This window comes from Aspergillus bombycis (assembly GCF_001792695.1).
Source record: "Aspergillus bombycis strain NRRL26010 chromosome Unknown contig00008, whole genome shotgun sequence".
NCBI classification, from domain to species: domain Eukaryota; kingdom Fungi; phylum Ascomycota; class Eurotiomycetes; order Eurotiales; family Aspergillaceae; genus Aspergillus; species Aspergillus bombycis.
In genome coordinates this window covers 280,131-292,133 of record NW_019170010.1, presented here as the reverse complement: position 1 = coordinate 292,133, position 12,003 = coordinate 280,131, and the positions used below count along the sequence as shown (strand labels likewise).

Here is a 12,003-nt window from a genome sequence, read left to right as displayed (position 1 = left end):
ACTTCAGACTCCAGACCACCCGCCAAGATCAAGAGGGGCTGATTAGATTACCTTTACCGGCAATGCGATTTATCTGATGGATAGGAATTTGGAACGTGTGGAGATGCTGTGAGAGATTTGCACTGCTAGACTCTTGGAGCCTCCTGACTAATGTAATTGTAATCAAGCATTTGCCATCTTATGTCTCGCTTCTGCTTAACGATAAGATATGCATGGCTGCAGCATATTGCAAATTCGCACGCCGAAAAAGGTTAGTGGCTGTGTCATGATATCCACTGACCTACCTTTGCCGAATTACTTGCGTCCCAACAGCTATTGAGGGCCTTCTATACCTCCGAAGTCGGGGACCAAGCCAGTCTGGACATAGCGCCGTATTATGTGCATGGGCTCTGCACATGGATGGTGCACTAAGCGAGCAATGAGCAGTGTCTTGTCCTACGTACTTCAATTTGATCAAACGCCCTATAGTGTAGTTTCTTCTCAGATCTGGATCGCTCTCTTTGCCGAAAGATACATTCTGAGTTTTTAGATGGCTCTGAAAGTTCTGAAATGTTTATTAGATTTTTATATGTATGCATACTCTATACTCTATATGCTAAAAAGGCCGTGCAAATTTCATGTAGAATGTGTAACTCGGGGTCAACATGCCCACGCCACTATGGCAAGCTCACAAACGCCAAGTAAACATTATAGTTCGACTCCAACAACATCCTTTCAGAGTCGCTATATGTCCCATTGAAGACAGGCGCAGGGACAATTGAATCCGTGTCGATCTCCGGGGAAAACAGTTTTTGACTCACGTCGTACACCTCCGTCGTAGCTGGCAGAGTCCCATCAAGGAAATACTCGCGGATTGTATTTAACAGCCCTAAAGAACCAAGAGTGATTGTGGTATGGCCAGGTCCCCGTCTCACCGCTAGTTGAGATGAGGTGGGAAGCCAGCGATGTAAGCGTGCCGCTGAGTTTACAGGAGTAGTGCAGTCGTGAAGCGGATTGACAATCAAAACGGAAGTATTCTGCTTAGTGAGGATGGCGTTTGTCTCGTTATTGAGGAGCTTTGAGGCTCCTAGGTTCGGCACTCTTGGCCGGGTATTAGGGAAATTTCGGCAGAACGAAATGGTAGACAGATCCGCGTTCAACCATGGGGTCTGCTCGGCGAGAGAGATGTTGAGGACTAAGTGCGCAACTTCAGGTAATGTGGTCTGGTTGGAAGGGGCGTTATCCGTGCATTGGATAGGCCATCCAGCGAAAGAGCCCGTATCCGGCGCACTGGCGTTTACTTCTGGAGCTGCTGCAACCCCGAGGAGGTTGGCCACAGGGTCGGCATCTCCTTCCTCAAGTGCGCTCACTGCCGATGCGACCGCGGGCCATGAGCTGGGTAGTCTCAAGTAGGAAGACATGAAAAAGCTGAACATGCCAACTGTGATGGAGAACGATCCGTCTGACACCTCAATAGGGTTTTTATACAGTGATGCTTGTAGATTGGCAAGGCGCGTGGCCAGGTCTGTAGTGCTGTTTCCGGGAGTAGTACGGTTGTTGGGAGTCTTGTTCAAAGCACAGCCATCTATGCCAGCTTGTGTGCAGGCTGTAACCAGATCGTTGATAGCGTCCCGCACATATAACTGATCATAGGGAAGCTGGCTAGTGTAACGTTTGGCATTCGCGGCAGAATCGAAAACACCGTCAAAGACAATCTTCCCCACTCTTTCTGGGTAAGTCTGGATAAACTCGGCACCGAGGATAGTTCCATATGAAAAGCCCCAGTAGTTTAGGGTGGCATTGTCTGTTCCTTCTAGGGCATCGACAATAGCTGCCATGTCACGGACGACATACGCTGTGCTGGAGGTGTATAATGCGCTGGAATTATGGTCGGCACATGCGTCGGCAAGATCTGCAATGGCATCATCATAGTCCTTCAGTGCGGCATAGTACGCGGGCATGTAGCTTTGATTGCGAAATTGGCTATATTCTATCTCAGCCGCTGCGGGAACCGCGGCAGATGCGTCAGATTCCTCGCCTGCCGTGTCGAAGCATTGCAGCAGAGGCCGTGCAGAACCCGTCCCGCGTGGATCCCAAGACACGATGTCGTAGAAGCCACCTGTGATGTTGGAAATACCCTCTCCGGCGCCGTTCAAAAGGAAATCAGTCCCGGCCGAGCCAGGACCGCCTGGATTTGTGAGAAGAGAGCCTTTGCGCTGGGATTTAGGAACGGTAGCATTGAAGCGAGCCAGAGGAATGTGCGCCAACACCCCATTGCCTGGATCAGCGTACTCGAGCGGTACTGTGAGGGTGGCGCAATCTAGGGATGGATTTGATGTGCATGGTGACCATTGGATGCTGGCGAGAGCAGGGGCTATTTGCAGGTAGCTAAGAAGGGAGAGCTTCGTGAACCGCTGACCAGGCATATCGAACATGACCCAACCTCAATGACTTGGAAAAGCGAATGTAGGGGTTCCAGGGGATCGCCCGTCATGATATATCATGCGGTGAACGAGTCAACTCCCGCCAGCTGCCGAACATAAAAGAGTTTACGCGGGTGCAATAGTTCCACTTACCATTCATGATGACCCGACGACCATTGAATATCGACTCCGTGATAGGTATATCCACTGAGGTAGGTGGATCACTAGTTCCATCTAATGCATAGATCGGCGATCTATGGTTCTGTTCGGGCTAGCGTGAAATCTCTTTTAGATATCGCACCTCGCTACCAGCGCGATGATGATATGCTCGGAAGGTAGCGCGGCAACCCGAGATTCTTCCGTACGGAAACCTAGGCTAGTACGCGGTAATTACACCGCCAAAGGAACAATTTCTGGTAGTCCCATGGTAGTTCTTGCTGCTAACCGGTATCTTAGCGGTAACGGATTGTATCGGGCTTAGGGCTCCGCACGACTCAGGGTGGGTCAAGACTCTCTGAACGAAGAATTTGCACTGAGTCGTCTTCGCTACGTTTGTTTACCTATAATGTAGATAGTCATTTGTTCATATTTATTCTATAAAATTCCTCTACAACGATTTATGCGTAGTGTAGCAAGTCTGGAAGGGTACTAATATCTCTTACTCGAGCTCATGCTATACAACTTAGTATGGTAAGTAGGCAGGAAGCCCCGTTCCCCAGACTAAGTATGTTGCGTACTTGTTTCCTAGCTGCAGAGGAATATAAGATCTGAAGAACTTCAACCCAGCACCATGGTTGGATACTGAATACCAATCTTTGAGCCAGAATGGCTCGTACGATGTAGCCCAGTTTGAATCCGATCCACCCTTCGAGTAAATATCCGCCATGATACTCTGACCTTCGTAGAGTTGGGTTTGGGGCGGGTTCGGGTTCAGGATCTAGGACCCGCTCCCGACCCAGCGTTAGGTTGGGTTTTCAGAGGTTCAACCTTCCCCGCCCCGAACCCGTATAGATTTTATTGGCCCGACCAGGCAACCCGCCACTAAGGCCAAATCATCTACTCCGTACTTGACTCAGAAAGCCTATCCTACCTGAACCTGCACTGTTTTTCTGGATTGGATCGGGTTTTTACCTTAGAAACTAAAAACCTAGAGTGGGCTCCCAGTACCACTCTAGACCTTCGAACACGATCTAACTGCTATCTGGATGGTGAATGTATGAGAGGGATCCCGCCGAAGAGAAAGCGTATGAGATAAGACAACATGAAATAAAGACAAACTCAAGGGTTTCAAGACAGCACTACCTGAAGGTGAGCAGATGTGGAGTCAAACTGCATGGGGGCCTTGGAAAGACAACTCAATGAAATGAAAATAGCTCACAGCTATTTTAGCCCGATGTAACGGCGAGCTATATAGATCACCCCAGGGCATTCTGGATTGTCGAGCCGAAATTATTCTGACCTTTTAGTCTTACAGAATGCAGTGCCCTGGCTGCATCTCTTACACCCGACACATCTTACCTGGCAAGGGAAAGCCATATGTTAGACACCTGCTGAGTTTCTGTCTTAACCACTGTAAGTACCAATTGTTCGTGAGATGCCTGGTAGCCAAATCGCTTGCTTGTAGGGCCTAGATAATTCAGCTATTTGTATACTTTAATCCTCCTAGCTGCCTGTGCATTTACTTATATCATTGAACAGCTGTGATGAATCAAAAGTTTTACGGCAGTGGTACACCACAATGATAACGCGTGCTATCCAGTTCTATGGAAGGGCAGGTAGTCAGTATGCATATCCATTTGATAAAATCAGTTCCAATCGTGCAGAAACCGCAACACACATAGTACTAGGAGCCTCTTCAGCAACCCAGACATATTTCAGATTATTACTTGAAAGTACATACATGATCAAGAAGCTGTATTACGCCAGAACATCATGCTATATTGCGGGGATGTGGCCAGCTTGTGAATTCTGGATGTTGCTCGCAAGTGCTTTTTTACGTCTATAAATCATAAGATCCTGGCTCACAATCAGCACGCAGCAATCCACTATGCAAGCGTAATACCCCAGATTGACATGTGTATACGACGCAAAAGTAAGTAATAACAGATAATACATGTATGTCATTAGATCAATGTAATTTATCTACAAACTTCATGACCTTGTTCCCCGTACTGCTCTTCTCAAAGCCCGACAGGTCATCCAGGAATGTAACCTGGAAAAGATGCTCATTCTCTGCCAAAATGAAAAAGTACTTCTCTAGCTTGGCCAAAAGCTCTTCCTTGGACATGATGTTTTCGTTATCCGCCTGGCGGAGCAGACGAATCTCCAGCTTCGTCTGCGGAGATGATTCAAGGGAGGCTAGAATGACCTGCCATTGAAGTATTCCGGTCCTGTCGCCTTGCATAAGGCTGACAATGTTCTCAAATTCAAAATACATGCCGAACCACTTGAAACTGAACCGACGGTCGCGACCGCGAAGACGGAGGACCCGAAGATGCTCTAGCTCGGATTCGGGGATGGTAGCACGGGCTTTCTCTGGCAGCGGCTGCAATGATCCAATATCGCCTGTGATATAGCGCACAAGGGGATTGCGACGACGTAGGAGGGAGGTCTGCACGATGATCCCCTCCTCGCCATCCGGCACGGATTTTACGCCAGCAGGTGAATCGCCCTCAGTGGCGGAATGGGGGAGAATCTCAATGACAACTTGTCGGGTGTCGAAGATAAAGTCCATGGTACCAGGCGGGCGCTCGGCCGAGGTAAGCTCGGGATCACTGAGAGCGCAGGGGCCTGCTTCTGCGCTTCCCCAGATTGAGCATATCTTCACCGGACCTAAAGTCGCTGTGATGTGGCTTCGTTGAGACTCGGTGAGCGGCTCAGATGTATACAAGACCTTGGTTAATTTGATTTTCGCTCTCTCCTCGGCCGGGAGTGTAGAGATATGGTGCACAATTTGGACGACCTGACTGCCGTCACCGGTAATGACATTAATGTGATAATGGGCCAAAGCATAGACAACCTCGGCAGGTGTCATATAATTTCCAGCGCTGAGAACAGTTGCTCCCGCATTTTCCAGAAGCTCACTTATCAGATCGAGAGACCTGGGTACTGATTAGGGGGAATCCTTTACACATGCCATTTCATCAAGCTTTGCAGCAGGCGATCAACATACCGGTAAAAGTACCCGGAGACGTGAGTCGTCAGGACCCAATCCTGAGGCCCCACAACTCCACAGGTGCTCAGGAATTCACCAAAAACCGCGCGCTGGTTGCGATTTTCTTTGGTGTCAGTTACGAACATCAGTGGCAGTCCACCAGAGCCTCCGCCTGTGATGCTAACGTAAGAACTACGTCTGTATTCATTTTTAGGGCTTGTGTCGTCTGTCAGACGTGCAATGGCTTTGTAACTGGATTGCTATGTGTCAGTTGCAGGAGTGGATCATGTCATATTTATGACTTACAGATCTTTCTTGCTAACCAAGGGCAGTGAACTAAGGTCAATGTCTGTCGACTGTTTGCCAGTCAATTCTATTGCTGACTTGATCGATTCTGGAGTGGGAGGGTATTCGACGGCAGAGTTATAGAAGGGGTGGATTTCGGCGACGGCGAGAACCTCCCTGAGGGGGAATGTGGTAGGTGCCATCATTCCACGGACTTGAAACAAGTAAATTGACACTGCACTTGAATGTGGATGACGTTTCCAAAGTGGTGACGCGGAGAATAACGCATTGCGGTTAAGGCGCATCCCACATTCTTATACATAGCGGGTTTTCACAGCTGTTTTTATTGTGGCGTACAATACGTAGTGCATCCGCCAGTCTTCAATTAGCCTAAAGCTTCTAGGTGATCCGACACCTCAACGCAAGACATGGGGTAACAATCAGACTTAGCTGAGCGTAAGCGATGAGCGGACACCAAGACATTAGGAATTGCGGCATATAGGGTCCGGCCCGCTCGTGTTGAGAAGGTCTTCGTTCAGCTGGTACTAGTATGCGTGTCCCGAGCTAGATCCGCATACACTAATATTGTAACTGTATTGAAAGTGATTATTATTACTAGACCGATCATAAATTGACCAGCTGGATTGCTCTGATTTAGTACGTGTCCGCACTGGGTGGGTTCCTTACCCACGACCCGGAATAGGGTTCCACTTAGATGATGGGCTCATTGTCCATAGAGAACCACGCTGCAGTGGCACTCCTCCTCCAGCTGAATGACCTGTGGCCACGATGGCGTTATTCGAGTCCATGCTGACCGCTAGCGCATGGCGCTAGTTCCGGCTGCATGATGCATCACGAAGGGACCGTAAGGGGCAAAATTACCTAATGAAAACCCCATCATCGGCGCGATCGGTGCGTGCCGTGAACCCGGTGGAGGAAATCTCCTGCAGATCCAAGGTCAATCCAGATCGACCGAAAATACCAGCCTCGGTATGCAGCTAGGTCGTTCTCTAACGGTAAAATACCTCCCTGCCATGTTCCCTTGTAGTTGTTCAAGGGAATTTCCCCAAGCAATGAGGGATTTCAGCTCAAAGACATACAAGTCTGGTCTGGCGTACTACGTACAGCTGAACACTATAAAGGCCAATCTCTGTGGTAGTATATATATGTAGTGGTAGGAGCTAAGACCGTCGTTTCATTGATTGCTTTGCTTTCATCGTTGCTTGTGTTCCGAAGATGACGGTGACGGACATGCCTTCCGATGCTTTAATAGATAGCATCATCAAAGAACGAATTCGAAAATTGAATCAAAATTCCATTGATATGGAGCATGACTTGCCTTTTCTGGTCGCAGACACAAGGAAAATATTCCGACAGCATGAACGCTGGCTCCAATGTCTCCCTAACATTGCACCCTTCTACGGTCCGTTGTGGGCACCATCTCGATTTTCATTGGGTCCAAACTGACAAGCAATTTTCATAGCTGTAAAATGTAACTCAGACATTCGATTATTACGCTATCTCGCGCGTCTAGGTGTTGGTTTCGATTGCGCCTCATGGGGAGAGATGAAACTCGTGCTGGACTTGGGTGTCGACCCAGCCAGAATTATATTCGCTCATCCGTGCAAAGCGGTATCTGCCTTGCAGATGGCGTCCAGGAGAGGAGTTCCACGTACGACATTCGACAATGTCGACGAACTCGAGAAAATAAAGAACTATGCTCCCAGTCTACGGTTACTTCTTCGTATCTACGCCGATGATGATACCGCTCTTGTGAGTCTGGGGAACAAGTTTGGAGCTCCATTAGATACCACCAAGGCATTGCTTCTGAAGGCGAAGGACCTCGGCTTAACCGTGGAAGGGGTCAGCTTTCATGTCGGTATGTACGACTTCTTCAAAATTTGCACTCCTTGCTCTTGCTGCATGCTCTACCCTATATTAGCTAACAGATACAGGATCCGGAGCGTCGAACGCCGATACATTTGTCACTGCAGTACAAAATGCAAAGCGAGTTTTCCAACAAGGCAAACAGCTCGGGTTCAATATGCATGTCTTAGATGTCGGAGGTGGATTTCAAGATTCCAACTTCGAACAAATGGCACTAACTCTTCAACGAGCCATCGAAGAACAATTTTCCCCTTCCACACAGGTAATAGCAGAACCTGGTCGATACTATGCCCGCAGCTTCTACACTGCAGCATGCAAGGTGATCGCGCGTCGCAAGCAAATCGGGCAGGATCGATTAACCCACACCGACATGCTGTACTTGAATGATGGGATATATGGGTGTTTCATGAATGCTGTGGCCGAGAACGAGATATACCGCCCTATCCTGGTCCGACAGGAAACTACAAGCAATTCCGAGGGGGAGACTGGAGAGCATCGGTATTCTGTGTGGGGCCCGACATGCGATGGGTTGGACTGTATCGCCAAAGAAGCTACTATGAATTGTGAAATAAAGGTTGGCGATTGGGTCAAGTTCGAAAACATGGGAGGTAAGTCTGCCATTAACCTAACCATTCACATAACTTAATAGTTAACACAATCACACCACAGCCTATACGGTAGCGACTTCTACACAATTCAATGGATTCCCAAATCGCTACGACATCATATATGTTGATGACTATACCCCACTAAGATGGGATAGAGAGATTACAGCTGGTTCGAAACGTCTCAGGTCCGAAGCCGTCCTATAGAAATTATGGTAGCACCCATAGCAAGAGAAGAATATTTGCCGTGCTTGTCGGAGCTTCTCTGTCAGCAGTCATTATGAATTGTCAGGGCGACGACATGGCGCTTTTGCTCTTCCTCGATCTTTCCTCAGCTTCGCGCTCGCCCTGTGGGTACCAGGGTTCGTAGCGTCTTGTCATTTACATAGTTTGACGCCGTCAATTGTCGAAAACGGATTTGGGATAGTTCGAGAATCGGGAGAACTTTCTATTAGACTGATCGGTAGGGTGCACTAAAAGACGTCGGGTAAATTCAAAAGCCCACCAACATGGGTTAAGTCAGTGGCAGGTATTTTACATGTTCATCTCCTAGCATCTCGATTCCGTAATGGTAAATACAATGGTTTTATCAGTAATTGCTCCACATCGTGCCGCTCCAAAGAGATTGGCCCTCGATGCTCGCTAAATGCGGTATCTAAATCTCCACAGTGGATACGAGCCAGGATTTAGATACCTCGCATTATATGGTGGACCTTGTACCATCTGAGTCCTTGAGAATGTGGAGGAGTGTTATTACTCTGAAACCTTGCGTACTTTCGATCTGAATAATGGGGCCGTTGATCATTGCTCACAGCTCAGCTGAGAGGCGCTAGGGATTTTAGCCACACGTTCTCCACCATCTCCGTAGCCTTGATTACCTTTTTAATATATTTTGCTTTTCTGTTCTTCTCTCTTCTTAAAATATGTTACATACTACAGAGTTGTCATCGGGGTTTGCCGTGGTGTGACTCCACACCTGAGAGTAGTCCTAGCTTCAATCCGATGCTCAGCTATGCAAGTGGCAATGTAGGCCGACACCCCTTCTGTAGCAGTCCTCTGCCTCTGAAATAAGATGGCCTTAGCATACTGACTTTATCTACATCTTTATCCTCTCACATTTCTCCTCAAGTCACTACATGATTATACCCCATTTCCACAAAATGAAGATTCCAGCTAGCCAGCAGCTCCAACAGCTCCATGTCTCTCTGGAACAGGGTGATTATGAGCCCGTAGCAACTTATGACTCTACAAAAGCCACGTATCTCCAAGACCAAGAAGCTCTTCAAGACGGCCTGTTGAGTTTATGCTCTGCCGACGGATGGCATAAAAGTTCTAGAGCAGCGTGCTCTCCCCGGCCGGTTCTCGTCAGTTCGGAGCATCAGCGGCGATGGAGGGAGCTTCATGAAGCTCTAGTTCTAGCTGTAACCGACATTGTTGAAAGATGGTTAACAGACCCCGAGGCTAGATTTCCAGAACGGATGCCTTTGGAGTCGGAGGAGGAAGATCTACTGCGCGTACGTCATTTGGAATACCCCCCATTGCAGCGCACAGATTTAACCTTCAACTACTTTAGTGGATTGATAAGCAAGTGCCTCACAACCTTCCACGGTACCGAGACTGCCGGGGCTCTTGGAGACCCGACTTCCTGGTGGAAGAGGACACAAGTGATGAGGGCTCCGGGCCTGCCGAGGGCTTCCGTATCAGTGAGATCAATGCCCGCTTTTCCTTTAATGGCCTTATGTACGCCACTTGTGCGCAAAAGGCATTAAATGACATGGGTGTTTGCGACCATGGTAATGGCCTGGTAAGCGCCACGGATCCGGCGAAGGTAAGCTAAAATATACGATTTCCCGCTTTTCCTGTTCCTGCATCTCACGGTGCGCGTATGCTGTAAGCTGACGGAGACTAGATCCTCAAGGGCCTTTTAAGCCTCTTCCAGCCCGACCGCCCATTGCACCTTTTGAAGGGCGATGAAGCTGGGATTGACATCCACATGGTAGCGGACTTCCTCAACCGTTACCTGAGAATAAGCCCCCGATTTGTTCTCCCTGCAGATCTACGGCTATTGCCCGACCCGCAGGCAAAGGGGGGCTACAAGCTCTGCTGTGTGGTTAACAGCCCGGATAGCTCGCATAACTCCTCCAGCGCTTCTTCACTTATTTACCATAATGGAGAGTGCTTGGAGGAAATTCATCAGGTCGGTCTGGAGCTTCATCAGCGAGAGATCCGTGCCTTGGAGCCGGAAATGCTGCGCCAAGTGAGCCTCAGATGCTTTAACGACATGCGTACGATTTTGCTCGTGCACGATAAGAGAATGCTTGGAATCGTCAAGCAGGAACTTGGCCATTTAGTGGCAAGAAATATTCTTACACTGTCCCAAGCGAGGGCTCTTGACAAGGGCATCGCAGAAACAATACTCCCTGGATCACTGGAGCTCGACCAGGTAATCGCGCACTGTAAGGAACTGCCAGACCTAAAGGATGAATATCTTCTCAAGCCTATCCGGAGTGGGAAAGGCGACGGGATCGTGTTTGGTGATGATATGGACTCGAAGGAGTGGGTATCAAGACTGGAGAACCTGCGGTCCGCGCAATTAGTCCCGGGCAGTGGAACCTGTGTTGTCCAGCGCAAGGTCAAGCAGCTGTTGTACGATATGGTGTTGAGGCCAACGGGCGTCAAGACCAGGTATCCACTTATTGGAACTTACCACTCCATCAATGGTGAGTTCCTCGGAATTGGGGTTTGGCGTAGCAGCGCGGATCGTATCTGCGCGATCAGTCATGGAGGTGCATGGACGGTTTCTGTTATGCGTGATGAATAGGCGTTCTTTGAATCTTACGAAGTATTGGCTCTTATTTTTTTATTCTAATCTACGTCTCTTGAATTCTATCCATTTGCAACTCGTTTCCTTTGGCAGCTGTAGAGTAACTGTATAGGAATGTGCCACACTTCCCAACGCGCAATGATAGAGCTCGTCGAACGAGGTCGAAGCTTTCCAGTCATTCGTAATAGACACGTGTCAGGAATAACTGAATTGATCGTGCTTAACTGGTGGCTCGAGGCGTACGCGAGGAAGTTGCCGGAGAGGTAAACTTGATGCATCTCCAGAACACGTCTGAAAGGAAGAGTCTAAAAGCCTGATCGTAATTTGTGTAAGTGATACCTCCGGAAATGCAATCATTCCTTGTGACTTCAGCTGAATTCAGGCAGAACCCATTGATCAACGCAGGTAATTTCGACACCCTGCGCAGGGCTAGTGTTGCTAGGGATGCCGCTACAGACCCATGGTCTTACAGCCCATACGAAGTGGCAACTAGCGCGAAACATTGATGTGGCTTTTTTTCAGCTCATGGATTCTGTGGCTCCACAGTTCTGTGCTGTCATATCCCATACAATAAGCATACGATACAGGCACCCAATTCCGCAATGCGACCGAATTGTACGGTAGACCAACATCCCTACCCACAGGAAGGCGCAACGTACGAGCGCTTCATGCTGGGTACCCATTTCAGCTATTTCCCGAGTATCCGCCCCGCTGAGCTGAACTAGATTTTGGCCTGGCCCAGTATATAGTGACCATCCTACTGCCGTGCCTTGATTGCTCGTGTCTCTCTTTTGATCAGATCAGATAAGCTGAGCAATCGCCTAGTTCTCGCCTTTTCATATCTTT

The 12,003-nt window shown here is 48.6% G+C and overlaps 4 protein-coding genes across 4 annotated transcripts; 2 read left to right on the top strand and 2 right to left on the bottom strand.

The window, feature by feature from the left end:
• Window positions 1-656: 656 nt before the first annotated feature.
• On the bottom strand, window positions 657-2,405 carry ABOM_001711 (uncharacterized protein; the record flags this gene model as incomplete). Its single annotated transcript, XM_022528841.1, has 1 exon — window positions 657-2,405. The coding sequence occupies one exon, from the start codon at window positions 2,403-2,405 to the stop codon at window positions 657-659; it is 1,749 nt and encodes a 582-aa protein (XP_022393258.1).
• A 2,125-nt stretch (window positions 2,406-4,530) lies between these two features.
• On the bottom strand, window positions 4,531-6,047 carry ABOM_001710 (uncharacterized protein; the record flags this gene model as incomplete). Its single annotated transcript, XM_022528840.1, has 3 exons — window positions 4,531-5,503; window positions 5,575-5,808; window positions 5,863-6,047. The coding sequence occupies 3 exons, from the start codon at window positions 6,045-6,047 to the stop codon at window positions 4,531-4,533; spliced, it is 1,392 nt and encodes a 463-aa protein (XP_022393257.1).
• Window positions 6,048-7,077: 1,030 nt separating this feature from the next.
• On the top strand, window positions 7,078-8,540 carry ABOM_001709 (type III PLP-dependent enzyme; the record flags this gene model as incomplete). Its single annotated transcript, XM_022528839.1, has 4 exons — window positions 7,078-7,264; window positions 7,325-7,720; window positions 7,797-8,336; window positions 8,398-8,540. The coding sequence occupies 4 exons, from the start codon at window positions 7,078-7,080 to the stop codon at window positions 8,538-8,540; spliced, it is 1,266 nt and encodes a 421-aa protein (XP_022393195.1).
• Window positions 8,541-9,493: 953 nt separating this feature from the next.
• Window positions 9,494-11,154, top strand: ABOM_001708 (uncharacterized protein; the record flags this gene model as incomplete). Its single annotated transcript, XM_022528838.1, has 3 exons — window positions 9,494-9,847; window positions 9,907-10,161; window positions 10,243-11,154. 3 exons carry the CDS (start codon window positions 9,494-9,496, stop codon window positions 11,152-11,154), a joined length of 1,521 nt encoding a protein of 506 aa, XP_022393196.1.
• Window positions 11,155-12,003: the final 849 nt, after the last annotated feature.